A 16,579-nucleotide genomic window follows, 5' to 3' on the forward strand; every position below is an offset into this window, starting at 1 on the left:
AAAAGAATAGTTCATTGTTTCCTACTGTTACTAAATTGTGGCCCATAGAAAAAGTATTGTGAAAACATTGTGTCCTGAAGAATAGTATAACTTTAGTCTAAAATATATATATATATATGTATTTTCAAATATGAGCCTAGATAGATTTGTGTAAAAGTTCTAAAATTTCATGGAAATATTTTGTGCATTTCCTTCATGCAGATTTTTCAAATTTATTAAATGTTTTTTAAGATCATGTTCTGATTTAAAGGGATTTTTAGAAACTCTTATTTTACCCAGAAGGTTGATTTTTCTTGTAATATGGGAAATTTTTGTCAGCAGAAAAGTTTTAGAAATTATTGAATTCAATTTCAGATTTAGAAATTTGAATTTGATCAGTTAACTAGTATTTGAAGTTGTAATGAAAACATATATGATTAAAAGGTATAAGGTATGCATATGATGAATAATTTTAAGTTAGAAACATTAAAATAAAAAAAAAAAAAACTTGTGAAGCATTTCTCTGATAAACATTAAAACAAACAACTTTTTTCTCATCTTAAGGTAAAACTTAGCTCCAGGACAGACTTGCCTAGTTCTTTTACAACTCTCCAATCTGGATAAGTGTATATGATTTTCCACATGTATTTGACATTGGTTTTAAATGGAGAAGGTGAATAGGGAGTTGATTTCAGAAAGATAAAATGCAGTAGGAAAGGAATTTTATATATAGATATATATTTACATATATGTATGTGTAATTTAATATTTATTATGGTTATAGTCTTCCGTTTCCATTTTCTTAATGTAAATTAGCACTTTGATTTATTTTGGTATTTTATGTTAATATATTTTTATTTTTCCTAATTAAAATAGGCAATACAGCACTTACATATGCTTGCGCTGGAGGCTATGTAGATGTTGTAAAGGTGCTCTTGGAATCCGGTGCTAGTATTGAGGACCATAATGAAAATGGTCATACCCCTCTTATGGAAGCTGGAAGTGCTGGACATGTGGAAGTAGCCAGATTGCTGCTAGAAAATGGGGCTGGCATTAATACGCATTCCAATGAATTTAAAGAGAGTGCCCTTACCTTAGCTTGTTACAAAGGTACAGTATAAACCTTTCTTGAAACAAAGTTTTTAAACATGTGAAATTATAATTATTTTATGTGATCTTGTTTTTAAATTAAAAAAACTATAATAATAGTATATAGTATGTAATTAAAATGTTAAGTGTTTACAGTGTTTCAGTTTGTTTACTATTTAAATTTTAAAAATATAGATTTAACATTATAAATAGTCACTGAAAAATGAGTATTAATTGATCTAATTTTTATCAGAAACAGTTCTTTCAATATGAACTGTATAATAGCTTTCATGTCGAGAAGATTTTGCTTGGTATGAAGGGGTACATGGTATTTTAAATGATGTCAATGAACCTGAAAATATTGATAGTACAGAAAATGCCCTCCTTTGGCAGGCCAGACAGTTGCCTGGAAAGATGTTTGGTCTGTAGATAATTACTGTTCTACATTCTAGATTGTTAAAACACAGCCACAGAGCTGAACATTTTTAGACTCCACATATATGGCAGATAAATGGCTGTAAAGTAAGATGTTTTACTTTTTAAGAAAGTAAATTAAGAAAATCTTTTATTAAGAAAGTTTTTTGGGCCAGGCGCGGTGGCTCAAGCCTGTAATCCCAGCACTTTGGGAGGCCGAGACGGGCGGATCACGAGGTCAGGAGATCGAGACCATCCTGGCTAACACGGTGAAACCCCGTCTCTACTAAAAAAAATACAAAAAACTAGCCGGGTGAGGTGGCGGGCGCCTGTAGTCCCAGCTACTTGGGAGGCTGAGGCAGGAGAATGGTGTAAACCCGGGAGGCGGAGCTTGCAGTGAGCTGAGATCCGGCCACTGCACTCCAGCCTGGGCGACAGCGAGACTCCGTCTCAAAAAAGAAAAAAAAGTTTTTTATTAAAAAAAAAAAAAAGTCATGCAATTTTGTATTTGTTTAGCCATTCAATTCTATGTTTTATGCAATATATCTATATAGTTGTCCCATATTATTTACATCGTAAATTCTTGACCCCTAGGCATCAAGAAAAAGCTTTTGCAAAACCTAGTAAAAAATTTAAGGAGGCACTCATTCTCAGTGACTAACCTTTCACTTGCACAAGCTTACATGTGAGTGGCTCCTTAAATTTTGCACCCTGTGCTTTGATTTCCTCACCCTAGTTCTGGCCTTAGTGTTGTTTTGTTCTATATAGGAGTAGCCAAGGTTGTGTGATGCCTTCTGGAATAATTTCATTTATAAACATGAAAATAATCTTTATATATTTGGATTAATTGACTAAAATTTAACTTAAATTTGAAAAATATAGTTTATTTATAAAGTGCTTTTGATTATCTCATGTTAATAGATTTTCAGATAGGGAGCACAACTGAGGTCCCTTAGTTCCCTTCCCCAACTCTGTTTACAGTTAGGCAGAGGCTGATCTTCACTGGGAGGAGAGGAGGTGAGCCTTGGGGTGGGCTGATTGGGTGGCTCTCTCCCCTTCTCACAAATACTTTTGAACCCAGTACTGGCTGCATTTCACTACTGAGTCCCTGCTGGCCAGAGAGCTTTGAGATGGGGCTGCATGTAACTCCTCTCCCCTCTCCCCTTTGCTTGTAGCCCCACCCTGCCATCCAAAAGGGGCATCTGAGGTTGGGGCTTGCAGGCTTTAATTAGAAGCTGGATAGCGAACTGAGCTGGTGGAGAACATCTCTACTACTTCCAGGTATCCATGGACCCCTTTCCCTTCCTCTCTTTCTGGTGAGGTTTCGTATGATGTAGACTGACAAGGAGGAATTGGGGAAGAGAGGGAAGTCAGGCTGAGACTGAGCACTAATGTGGGTTTTGGGGAGGGGAGAATCACAGAGAGAAAAAGGGATGGTAGGTAGTTGGCAAATCCAAGACATGGCAGATACTACACTTACCGAAGTAAATTTTGTTTAACTGTTTACCTGTGACTCCACTATCTGTCCTTCTCCTGCATCCCAGTTGAATAAGAATTGATTGTAGCTGATTCTAAATAAAGCTGGAAAAAATTAAATAATTTTTCTATTGTTTTTTGCATAGAATCTGAAGTCTCTTTTAAATTATAATTTGTCTTCTGCTTTTTAACCACTTATATGGTATCTTTATCTAAACTGAAGCATATGGTTTATTTGAAACTACATAAATGTGTATACATGTTTATGTTATAATTAAATATATAAATATAAATTAAATGGTGTGGTTTGAAGAATATTTTTATACATACAGTTCCCAGTTTATAAGCATGTTTTTCCTAAAATGTTTCTGAATTAGGTATTGGAACTTTAAATACGTTTTCTCACAGAAATAACTTGACTGATCATTATCTCAGGCTACTAGTTCATGAAAACTGATTTATTCCATAGCATAAATAAAATAACTATAACATACCTGGGCTCTTAAAAGGTTGTAGAGAGAACATTTTGGGTGTTGGATTTTAATGGCATCTTTGTGCACCTCTAGCAGGGACTCTAGTAGCAGCAATTTCTAGGGCAGTAGAGTAAGGGGTAGAACAGCAGGATCACTTGTGTAATTTGTGTTCTACAGTTAAGGGTAGCTTCTAGTTGACTTTATTATGCTTATAAATTTAATGCTGTAAGTTAAATATAACTTTTCAAAATATTGTAATTTAAAAAATTATTTTGGAATAATAAAATATTTTCAAGTAATCTTGTATACTTTTGGTTTAGGACACTTAGAGATGGTGCGATTTCTTTTGGAAGCAGGCGCAGATCAAGAGCATAAAACAGATGAAATGCACACTGCTCTAATGGAGGCTTGCATGGTAAGATTAGTGAAATATGCGAAATATGTTTATATATTAACCAGGGAGAGACAGAGTAGTATACAATGAATGCCTTTTCAATGGGTGCTACGATTCTGTTTGTCAGAACCTTATTGAATCAGTTGTACAACATTAACTTCTATTAAAGTTATTTTCTGAAGCTTTATAATGCTACCTGCATTTTCTTAGTTTCACATAGCTATACTGGTTTTATATAGTTGTCGTCACCAAAGTGACTCTTGTAAAGATTGGCTGAGGATATGAAAAAGAAAAATATGGCCAGGCTTGGTAGCTTACAACTGTAATCTCAGCATTTTGGGAGACCAAGGTGGGAGGATTGGATTAACAAATTAAAATGGAGGCCAGCAGTTCAAGACCAGCCTGGCCAACATACCAAGACACCCTGTCTATTTAAAAAAATGTTAAAAAAAAAAGAAAAAAGGAAATATAATTCAGAGTATGTACATTATTAATAAGCATAACATACCTCAAACCAATAAATAGACTAAACAAAATTTTAAAGTAGAGCATAATTTGTGTTACATAATTTCCCCTCTCTCTTGGTCTTTTCTGAGCCCTAGATTGTCTTTTGAAGAGCTGTGTTTTAGAGTTTGTATTCGGGAATGGTTCATAACAGTACTCGTAAACCTTTGTGTCTTAGTTTATGATTTATGACACAGAAGTGGATCAAAATATTATAGAAAAATTTATGAGGGGAACATGCCAACGGTAGAAAGGGCCCCAAAAGAATCTGAAGTTTCTTGTCTCATCTCCCCTTCAGAGAATAATTATTGAAAGGATGTTAAATGTTATTTACTAGTTTTTAAAATATTAGGTAGCCATTTAAGACTTGAGTTATCTGTTGTTTTCCTTATTGCCATCTTAGTGTTTGCTTTAGCAAATTATTTTTGTAACAAATACAAGTTTTTCTAAGCTTTTGAGTTCTTCATCTGTAAAATGAGGAAAATATCTTTCCCTGGAGTTGTGAGGATTAAATGAGACACATTAATAGTATTAACAGTAACAGTTTTAAAAGTTCCCCGTCATAAGGAAATTTAATCATTCTTGCCACTCCTTACTGAAGAAACAGCCTGTGTGTAGACTAAGAAATTAAAATGGAATAATCTGTAGATCTAGCCAACATGCACTGGAAGTAAATATTATAAGTGAAAGGTATTAGTAGGGGCCAGACATGTGAAAGACTTGCTATAATACTGAGTTTTTAAACTAGGATTTAAAGGAAATGTAGGAGTTCACTATTAAGGAAGAAGATTCAGCACTGAAGAAATAGCAAAGTAATCAAACTAATAAGACATTAGATTCCTCTCTACAAATTGAAAAAGAAAAAAAAGTAGGTAAGACATTAAAGTTGTGTAGTGTGACAAGCATGGAGGCAAAAATGGGCATGGTATGTTTGAAAGAATATGTCTGGGAGATAACATATAGATGGAAAAAATTATTGAAGGACAAAAAGAAGGGAAAAGAGGGCCTCGAAGTTGCCAGTAATTAGGAAAGGAGTGGGAAAAAGTGACCAGTAAAGGAGACAGAATATAGAATTTTCTTTTTTTATTCATTTTTGAGACAGGGTCTCACTCTGTTCTCAAGCTGGAGTGCAGTGGCATGATTGTGGCTGACTACAGCCTCAACTTGCTAAGCTCAAATGATCCTTCCTCCTCAGCCTCTCGAGTAGCTGGGACAAGTGCATACCACCACATCTGGATAATTTTTGTGTTTTTTGTAGAAATGGGATCTCACCATTTTGCCCAGACCTGTCTCAAATTCCTGGGCTCAAGCAATCCTCCTGCCTCAGCCACCCAAAGTCCTGGGATTACAGGCGTGAGCCACCACACCTGACCCTTTTCTTAATTTTACTGGTACTGGGATGATGAGCAATACAGAAAGTACCATGTACACATTGTGTTCACCTAACACAGCATGTATCCTTTCCCCACTTCTCCAAAAAGGGTTGCATTTTTTTCTAACTAATCAAAAGTTTGCTTATCCTTAAAGATTCTTATGAAAATTCTTTTTTCCCTCTCTAAACTTTATCCTTTTAGCATTTAAGTTTGTACCATACAGTGTTGATATTATCTGTGGTCTCACTATAGTCTCTTATTTCACATACTTACTGTTTTTTTTTTTTTTTTTTTCTAATGGTAAATAAGCTTCTTGATCGAAGGTATCATGTTTCTACTTATTTTATATTTTCAATCTCTATTTCCCTCTTCTATGTTAACAGTATATAGGCAGTGCATAATAAATACTGATTTACTCAACTGTTAAATGTAGATCTATTCCTATTTGAGTGGAGATAGATAAACTTCATTGTATAGTAATTGAAAAGGCTTCAGGTTTTCCAAGATTTTTTTAATGATGCTGATTTAATTTTTTAAATTGTATTATGATTAGGATGGCCATGTTGAAGTAGCTAGGTTACTTCTTGACAGCGGTGCCCAAGTGAACATGCCTGCTGATTCATTTGAGTCACCATTAACTTTGGCTGCATGTGGTGGGCATGTGGAACTTGCGGCTTTACTTATTGAAAGAGGAGCTAGCCTGGAAGAGGTCAATGATGAAGGTTATACACCACTGATGGAAGCAGCTCGAGAAGGACATGAAGAAATGGTGGCATTACTTCTAGGTCAAGGTAACCATATCTATCAAGACACTAAAGTATGAATGTGTAAAACCTAAGAGTGTAATTTTATAAAATTGGATTTTAGTATTTCAGCTTTCTAGTAGAGTTGCAGTGAGCTGTTACACTAACCAGTGATGAAGTATTTACTGTGAAAATGACTCCCATACTGTGTTAAACAAAAGCAAAGAAACTTCTTTAATATAGAGCTTTCAGAGACATCATGTGCTATATGTGAATGAAAAGCAGAACTGGTATTGGCAAGACTTGTGAGTTAAATAGGGGAATATAAGAGTCAACATTTCTAAAAGTAATAGATCAAGAGAATATATTCCTTTGGGGGCAATGCCTACTAATAAATATTTAATAGATCTAGTGTTTTATAAAACAGTATGGGAAACCATGCCTTAAAGACTAACTTGATGAGAGTGCAAGAATGCACGCACATTAGAAGCTGTCAAGGGGCTCAGTACATAAACTTCTCTTTTGGGAAAAGTGAAACAATTACTTCACTATGTTAAGGTATCTTCAGTTTAGAAGTAATCTCCCATCTCTGTATTTGTAGCATGATTTTATTTTTCTTTCAGTAGTGAAGTTTTTGTCTGGACAAATTTAAGAGGAATGAAACTTTTAAAAAAACTTTTGTTTTTATTTAGAGGTAATGTTGACTATGATTTTTAAAGCATAGGTTTTGGAGCAGACTTCTTAGGTTGAATCACAACTCCACTGCTTGCCAATTTTATAACTTTAGGCAAGTTTCTAACCTTCTGTGCCTCAGTTTTCTCATGTGTAGGGTTGTTGTGACAGTTAATACGTATATATAAAGCTCATAGAACAGTGCTTGTCATATAGTGCCTGTTAAGTACTAGCTATAGTGATGGTGGTAGTATTGATGACGATAATGTTGTGACCTTGTATAAGTTAAATAACTTCGGTTTCCTTAGCTGTAAAATAGAACTAATAATAGTAATAATAATAATACCTAAACAAGTTGTAAAATGCTTTGATATTGCCTGGGAAATAGTAAGAGCTTATTGAATGTTAATATTTTTATTATCATCTTCGTCATCATCACCAGTATCTTTATCATTTTTGAATCACTGAATCACTATAGTGAGAGGATGTAGCTTATATTTTTGAGTTCTTTTATCACCTGACTTGTACCTTCTGGCTGAGTAAATATTACCCCAGCTGTGGTACATCAAATCTGGAGGTGGTTTTAATAGTTTTATTTATTTTTATTTTTAACTGCCTTAGGAGTTAGGAGAGAGGCACTTTCTTATTTATCATAGTAATATAAATGTTCATTTTTGAGATATAGTTTATTAAGAAACAATCATGTTTTTCATATCTCTGGAATAAGTTAATGACTTTCTTTAAATAATTGGAATCTTTATTTTAGGAGCAAATATCAATGCACAAACAGAAGAAACTCAAGAAACTGCCTTGACTCTGGCTTGCTGTGGAGGCTTTCTGGAAGTGGCAGACTTTCTAATTAAGGCAGGAGCCGATATAGAACTAGGGTGTTCTACCCCTTTAATGGAAGCTGCTCAGGAGGGTCATTTGGAGTTAGTTAAATACTTATTAGCTGCAGGTAGGCATTTTTGCATTTGGGAGAAGTTTTTTGCATGATTTATTTAACTAAAAATGTCATATGCAAATGTTTTTATGATGCTATGATACACTGAATGTGTGAGTTTAAGAAAAAGTGTGATATACCTTTGTATGTATTCTGAGCAGTTTAGCTTACTGCTGTTTGAAGTATTTGCAGCTTTAATTTCAACCCGTTTTGTTTGTAATTTTTTTAATGCCTACAATATTCTCTGTTTCTAGAAATGAATAAGGTTTTTTTGTTTTTGTTTTTAATGAGTAAGGTTTTAATTTGTTTAACTTGAGGAGATATGACTTATCCAGAAGAAGTTTTTATTTCGATCATACATTACGTGTCTTATGGCTCTTTTAAGTCTATGTATTATTTGTTGACACTACTACAGGAGCTAACGTTCATGCAACAACAGCAACAGGGGATACAGCACTAACATATGCCTGTGAAAATGGTCATACTGATGTAGCAGATGTCTTACTTCAGGCAGGTGCAGATCTGGTAAGCTATTTACTTTTTAAATCTTAATATTTAACAATAAGAAATTAATTTTAAATTATGGAGAGTCTAGACAAAAGGTATTTCTTTACTTTCAGTTTTATGTTTTTTTTTTTTTTTTTTTTTTTTTGCCATTCTTTCTCTCACTTAGTCACATTTTGTCCCACACTGTTTAGTGTCCATTCTTTTTTCCTTAATAGGGTTATTCACTACATTATCCCTCATTTTCCATAGAAAAAGGAAATTTTTGTGTTACAGATATTAATGCAGATTAATTTTCCCTTAGGTATTTAACTATTTGTAGAAGTTTTTCTGATTTGGTATAAAAAGGCAAATGTGGCTTAGAGGAATTTCAGTATTGCTTAGGAAATACATTATGCCTACAATATTCAGAACATTATTAAATAATAGAAGAGTTTATAAATAATAAATAATCTTTTCCCTTCAGTACTTTATAATTTCAAGAAAAATAATAGGTGACATAAATACTGAGGTTATCACAAGAGATGTTGTAGTGAAAGTGCAGAGTAAAGAAGCTCAAAAGTTAAAGCGGTCATCTGATGTATTATTTTGGGGTAGTTAAAGTTTGGACAGATAGATATGGCAGTGTTGTGGCTAAAGAGGTATTTCAATGGGAAAAAAATGTTATGAGTGAAGCCTGAGGGGTGAGGAAGCATAAAGCAACTGTGTGTGGGTAGAATAGGTGGTCTTCCAGTCTAGCCTGCGGGGTAATAGGAATAAGACATCCAAAGGCCAATTTTAGTTAAAATGTGATCACCCATATATTTGTAGGCCTGAGATTCTAAGATTAATAAGCAACTGTGCTCTTTCCTTCATAGTTTATGACAAATTCATGTGCAGGCAGCAACAAGCCCCTCTTCAGTAATTAGTTTTATAAACTTAATAATTTATAATTTAACCTTTCTTTTATCGTTTATGAAAAGAAAATGTTGAATTAGATTATTGTTGGGGCCACTTAATGTTAGCACTAGGTCTAACAAGGGAGACATAAGCACACAACTAACTAGAATAGAACATGTATAGTAAGTGCTTCAAGCTTGTTAGACTTAGAGCTTCTTCAGCGTAAGAACTGTATTCCTGGTGTTTGCCACAATGGCTCTGAAACATACAGCAATGTAATCTTTAGTACTTGGTTAGTTGATGACAATTAAAAAAACCTAGGAAATGGCTTAAGGGAAAAATCAGAAATTGTTCATCAGATGTGAAGGTTTTTTTAAAAAAAGAAATAAAAAATGCCATACAAAAGATACTTTTTCTCAAATCTTTATTTTTTAAGATTGAAAATTTAAGATTGAAAATTACACCAGTAGTGTTCTTGATTACTTATTAATCGTTAAGTATGCAGTAGAGTCTCCATCCTTTTGGGACCCAGAAAGCTCTTGTAACATCTTAGAGTTGATGGTTTTAGAAATATTTACCATTTTTATATAAGGGAAACTAGAGAGAATAAGAAGTCTGTAAAGAGTAATGATATACTTACTGAAATTCATAGAGGTGGGATACACTCATGAGAGGAAGATAATTTGGAGTGGATGAGGATAATGCTTATTATATTGATTGTTCAGAGAAGGCTAGAGTACTATCCGTGCATGTTCATTGTGTAGAGAGAGGGACAGATTACTCAGATGCATTTAGATGAGGACATCATGATCACGTGACTATAACTTCAGTTTTAAAATTATTTCCAGTGCTCACTTCGGCAGCACATATACTAAAATTATTTCCATAAAACGTGTTTATAATTTGAGATTTTTTTAAATTTAAAAATACATTTCTTAATTTCCTTCAAAGCATTATATTTAAATATTTAGATTCAGAAATCAGTCCAATTATTTTCCTTTTGATTCCCATGAAAAAGAATACTTGTTCACTGGCAACTAAATGTCAATTAAGTCTTTTTTTTTTTTTTTTTAAACAGGAACATGAATCTGAGGGTGGAAGAACTCCTTTAATGAAAGCTGCAAGAGCTGGTCATGTTTGTACTGTTCAGTTCTTAATTAGTAAAGGTAGGTTTGTATAAAACAGTTGTCTTTTTTTCAAAAGTATCTACCCCTGCCTTCATTTAGAGATTCAAGGATAAAGCTCTTTTGAAGGCAAGAGGGTATCATATGAGGATGAATGCTACTGACATTTAATGAATGGATAGTTGATAAACATGCTGCCATGCACAGACCAGCTTCAAACTAGAAATAATTGTCATACCAAGTAGCACACTTGTTGAGAAACGTATAAAGGAAAGGAAAATTTCTCTGTGTCAAAACTGAAGATTTAGGTAACAAACTCTGCTGTGTTCATGTAGTATAGTATTTTCTTGAAACCTGGAATTTTGTGATGTTTCTGCCACTAAAAAAGTTTGTGGTAAGTAACATTTCTACTATTTCCCTGGTCCTGTGTTTCCTTTTTTATAAAATATAGGGAGCTGGTTATAAATATAGTTCAAAAAATGTTCACAATTGAAATGTGACAAATATAGCAAATTGCATGAGGATTTTCATTCATGATCAGAAATTTTAGTTTGAATGTTAAAGACCTTAATGACCAAATAAAACAAAAGGGAGTATATTATTACTTTCTTTAAATTATTTCTTACGTGCTTACTATGAAAGTTCTAGTTGAGACAGTTTTTCATTCAGAGTTCATCATATTCTTAAGTATAAGAGATTACAGATTTTACTTTTGATTCTGCATTGATAAAAGAAAGAGGAAGCCAGGTGTGGTAGCTCACCCTTATAATCTCAGCACTTTGGGACCCCAAGTCAGGAGGATCCTTTGAGTCTTGGAGTTCAAGACTGGCCTGGACAAAACAGTGAGATTCTGTCTCTACAAAACATTTAAAAATCAGCCAGGCATGGTGGCTTGCACCTGTAGTGCCAGCTAGTTGGGAGGCTGAGGTAGGAGAAGCGCTCGGGCTCGGGAGTTCAAGGTAATAGTGAGCTATGATTGTGCCACTACACTCCAGCCAAGGTGACAGAGTGAGACCTTGTCTCAAAACACAAAAAGGTGTAGGTCATATACAATTTTAAAAGGCAGTAATATACCATTTTCTTCATATAATAATAGTAAAGAAATCTCAAGTTTATAATTGTTTATAGGTAAAGAAAATTTGAAATAACTTACTGTTGAAATTAAACATTTTGACATGCACTGGTGATATATATTCATAACAATATTCTCAAGCATAGCATTATATACATAATTGCTGTCCCCTCTCATTGGTTAATTTTAATGAGTTCGATTTCAGTTTCTTTCTGCTGTTTTATTTCCATTTCCCACGTTACTTAACACAGTAATCCAAATTAGGGATAGAGGTCAGGTGCAATGGCTCATGCCTATAATTTCAGCACTTTGGGAGGCCAAGGCAGGAGGATCATTTGAGCCCAGGAGTTTGAGACCAGCCTAGATAACATGGCAAGACCCCATTTCTACAAAAACAACAAACAAATAAATTAGGGATACCTTCCTATTTGGGAGTAGGAGTGAATTATCTATTTTCCTTGTCAGGTGTTTCCTAATGGGAAAGAAAAGGATACTGTTCTATTTAGTGTTTGTTCTCTACATATTTAGCCCATAGAGGGCAGTATAGTTTATTTTTATTCAGTCATCTTTTCTACTGAAGAACTTAAAATACAAATAAAACTTCATATTTTACTTTTAATACAGTTATTACATTAGGAGTAATAGGTATTTTGGGTATCTTTTACTGGTACATACTGAAACCTTTTCAAATTATATCATGTTTGTCTGAGATTTATTTACTTTAGAATAATTCAAGATGGGAGAGGAGAATTAATGTAGGATATTTGTGAAATGAGATTGGCCATGTGTTTATAATCATTAAAACTCAGTAATGGGTATGTGGAGCCTCATAATACTATTTTCTCTACTCTTCATGATTTTTAAATTTACCATAATTTTAAGAAAAACCATTCTACTAATATGAATTTCCATGCCTTTTCTGTTTTAGGAGCGAATGTGAATAGAACCACAGCTAATAATGACCATACTGTACTGTCCCTGGCTTGTGCAGGGGGTCATCTGGCAGTGGTGGAACTACTTTTGGCTCATGGGGCAGATCCTACTCACCGTTTGAAAGTATGTTAACTCAAATGTTTGTGCGGCATTATGAATTAATATTTCTCTCTTGGTCGTTATTACAACATATCATATACAAGTTCCATTCATAATGGCATTCTAAGTGTAAATTTTCTCCTTTTTCACTTGAAGCGTTCTTTACCAAACCTGTGATTTTAATGTGTCTCGGACCTGTTGGCTTTATCTTCCTAAGTGATTCTGTAAACTAACTTATTTTTCTTCACTTTTTTTCCCCTTCCATATTCACTCTTTTAGGATGGCTCAACTATGTTGATAGAAGCTGCAAAAGGTGGCCATACAAGTGTTGTTTGCTATCTCTTGGATTATCCTAATAACTTGCTTTCAGCCCCTCCACCAGATGTCACTCAGTTAACTCCCCCATCCCACGATTTAAATAGGGTAAGCTTTTAAAATTAAAGCATTTTATGGTATGTCTTCTTTATCCTAACTCTTTCACTTATAGTTTCTGTTTAAATTAGGTTATTTTTTGTTCTAATATGTAGTTCTGTTTGTAAATATGTACTTGATACAATTAATGAACATCTGGTATAATATTCAGATCCTAGATGATATGATTATGCTTTAGCTTTTAAAGGTCACAATAGCAACTTCAATTCAAAGCCCACTATAAAATGTCATGGTAAACAATTTGGTGCCAACATGTTTTAAGTAAATATGTCATTGTCTCAGATGACATATTAAAAATATTTTCAAAAAATCTCTGTAATTTATTCTTTATTTAGAGCATACTACTTAATGAATTGTGTAGGACACTAATAGTCACTTAGTGTCCTTTGTCTTAGGCTCCTCGTGTACCGGTTCAAGCACTGCCCATGGTTGTTCCACCTCAGGAGCCTGACAAACCACCTGCCAATGTTGCCACCACTCTTCCCATCAGGAATAAAGGTCAGTTATACTTCTAAAGACTGTTTCTTACTTGGTGTCCAGGTAAAAATAAGATTACCAAAAAAAGAGCCATTTCTACAAACAAGGAATTTTACTAAGTTGGCATTATTAAATTTGTTTAACCCATGATAAAAGCATGTTATTGGGAGAAAAAAAATAGTTAATAACACTGATTTGCGCTAGAATTAAAAGTTTTAGCATGAGAAATTCAGATGCTCATCTTTGATGCAGTTCTGATTATACATGATTTCCTTTAATAATTAGTAATTTTTATTTATGTAAAATGTTTAGCTGGGTATAGTTGAGTGACTTAAATCTCTGCAGTTATAAAGGCATAAATTAACAAGACGTATCAAATATTAGAAATTTATTTTAGAATGACTGGCTTAATATAGATTTTACATCTGGGATACCTTTTCTCAACCAATAATTCAGTTACTTGAGATATGCTTGTTTATTTCTCTAGAATTCTGAGGTCCATATTTGACTTGTGGATGTTACACCATACATGTTCTTAAGTAATGTCCTCAGACATTTTATACCTACCGGTTTGAATCAGTTTTTCTTTTTAAAAGTTTTACGTGAAGAAACAATGCAGTTTTTATTTTTTGGTTTTTGGCTACATATATTCTTTTATGAACAAGCATGCTAAATATTTTCACCAGCTCTTTTCAGTCACTGCTATCAACCTAGAGCCTTGGCACCTTTTTCAGTTGATATAGCAAACAATTGATTGCTATACCTATAGCCAGATCTGTCTATTCACCTGGCTGTCAGAAGATAGAGTGGATGGCATAGTCCAGCATCTTTTCTTCCAGGGAAACTGAATCCCACTTCTCTACTGGCCAGATAGCTGTGTGAATATGTGAATTTATATCTTGCCTCTATTAGTCTTGAAGATGGTAGGCCCCAACAAAGACATATTTTAGTTGGATTTTAATTTCTTGTTACTTCTTAGTGGTTTGGGTACTCTTTGTGTGTATGTGTGTGTGTTTAAAAGGCACAGACTATGAAATGTGAAAAAACCTGACTTAGAGGTCTGTTTTCTCTTCACCCTAATAATTTAGCATTATTGTTCTGTTCTTATGATGAGTTTTAACATCTTTATGACCATATAAAATATCTACACATAGCCTTAGATGTTACTTTAATTGCACACTTAGGTATCACAAACCTGCATTCCTCTATTGTCTAATTTTAGCCATGTAATATTTTTAAGATTCTGAAATTAATTTACAAAGATTTTGCACATAAAATACATACATTTTATATTTGTGAAAAAGAAGGTGGATTTGTTTTTAACTTTTTAACAGTGCATTTTCACCTTTTATGGATATGATTACTTAGTGCATAACTGTTGGCACTAAACCTCCCAACAGTAACTCTGTAATGAGGATGCCATTCATGTGCACTTCTGAGGGGGTTTCTTTTTCACACAGCTGCTTCTAAACAAAAGTCCAGCAGCCATTTGCCAGCAAACAGCCAGGATGTACAGGGTTACATCACCAATCAGTCTCCAGAGAGCATTGTAGAAGAGGCTCAGGGAAAGTTAACAGAACTGGAACAGAGGATAAAAGAAGCCATAGAAAAGAATGCACAGCTGCAGTCCTTGGAACTGGCTCATGCTGACCAACTTACCAAGGAGAAGATCGAGGAGCTGAACAAAACAAGGGAGGAACAAATTCAGAAGAAACAAAAGATTTTGGAGGAACTACAGAAAGTAGAACGAGAGTTACAACTGAAAACTCAGCAGCAGCTAAAAAAGCAGTATCTAGAGGTTAAAGCTCAAAGAATTCAACTTCAGCAACAGCAGCAACAGTCTTGCCAACACCTGGGATTACTAACTCCTGTTGGAGTTGGAGAACAGCTTTCTGAGGGAGACTATGCACGGTTACAGCAAGTGGATCCTGTTTTGCTTAAAGATGAACCCCAGCAAACTGCTGCTCAGATGGGTTTTGCACCAATCCAGCCTCTGGCGATGCCTCAAGCTTTGCCTCTGGCGGCAGGTCCCTTGCCTCCAGGGTCCATCGCAAATCTTACAGAACTGCAAGGAGTGATAGTTGGACAGCCAGTACTGGGCCAAGCACAGTTGGCAGGGCTGGGGCAAGGAATTCTGACAGAAACACAACAAGGGTTAATGGTAGCCAGCCCTGCTCAGACCCTCAATGACACGCTGGATGACATCATGGCAGGTGGGTTTATATTGTTATGAGCAGGTATCAAATATGATTTGCTTAAGGCGAGTAAGAATGTACCCAAATTTTTTGCCATTACCCAACTTGAGAACTATTTTTGGACTGACTCATGTCTAGCTTTAGAAATATTAGTTCAATCTCAGAAGTTCTCAGATGGATACAGGTTGAATTAAAGATTAGCTCATTCAATACAAATGACTGAAGCTTTCTGGCTTAGCTTGGTAGCTTGAGAATCTAGGTTTTTCACTAGTGGGGTTGATGTTTGATTTTTGTTTTTGTTTTCATTTTTTTCCTTTAAGTTCAGAATACTGAGATTGAATTTTGGCATTTTGCTTCTGTATTCACACCAATAAACTGGGAAATTGATAGAAGTTGAAGTGCAAAACTAGTAGGACACATCAGGAAGCTTATTTATGAACAGAAATACTTTATATCCTAATGGATCAGACTTCAAACCTGATGGATATTTAAAAAAAAAAAAAAACACTTTTACAAAATTAATAAAGCTCAAAACCAAATAGGGTTTAATTATACTGTATGTAAGTGATTTTGTCCCATGTGAATGTTCATGTGTAGTCTCTTTCTAACTGTATCATGAGAAGATGTGGCCCCCCTGAAAGTATCATACATGATATATTTTTAGATGTGTAGCCAGATAAATTTTATTCCATTATAAGTAGTTTCATCGGCAAGAAGATATATTTTAGAAGATTGTTTTAATGCTTCTAGTTTTTGGTACTTATTTTTTGTAAGCTTTGTAACAAAGTAATGGTATGACATTTT

At 34.3% G+C, this 16,579-nt stretch overlaps 1 protein-coding gene across 6 annotated transcripts in view; it reads left to right on the forward strand.

Annotated features, from left to right (window-relative positions):
* Positions 1-16,579, forward strand: part of ANKRD17 (ankyrin repeat domain 17) — a 183,452-nt gene that overhangs the window by 102,446 nt on the left and 64,427 nt on the right. For 4 of the 6 annotated variants that reach the window (XM_023198491.3, XM_023198492.2, XM_023198494.2 and 1 more), the window contains exons 6-15: positions 856-1,089; positions 3,752-3,846; positions 6,256-6,493; positions 7,884-8,075; positions 8,476-8,585; positions 10,522-10,609; positions 12,568-12,695; positions 12,951-13,094; positions 13,499-13,601; positions 15,041-15,793. In XM_023198491.3, the coding sequence (XP_023054259.1) occupies positions 856-1,089; positions 3,752-3,846; positions 6,256-6,493; positions 7,884-8,075; positions 8,476-8,585; positions 10,522-10,609; positions 12,568-12,695; positions 12,951-13,094; positions 13,499-13,601; positions 15,041-15,793 (2,085 nt within the window). The remainder of the gene's footprint in view (positions 1-855; positions 1,090-3,751; positions 3,847-6,255; positions 6,494-7,883; positions 8,076-8,475; positions 8,586-10,521; positions 10,610-12,567; positions 12,696-12,950; positions 13,095-13,498; positions 13,602-15,040; positions 15,794-16,579) is intronic. The other 2 variants (XM_023198497.3, XM_023198495.2) reach the window with 1 other exon arrangement.

The sequence above is a fragment of the Piliocolobus tephrosceles genome, chromosome 3 (genome assembly GCF_002776525.5).
Source record: "Piliocolobus tephrosceles isolate RC106 chromosome 3, ASM277652v3, whole genome shotgun sequence".
Classification (NCBI taxonomy): Eukaryota; Metazoa; Chordata; class Mammalia; order Primates; family Cercopithecidae; genus Piliocolobus; species Piliocolobus tephrosceles.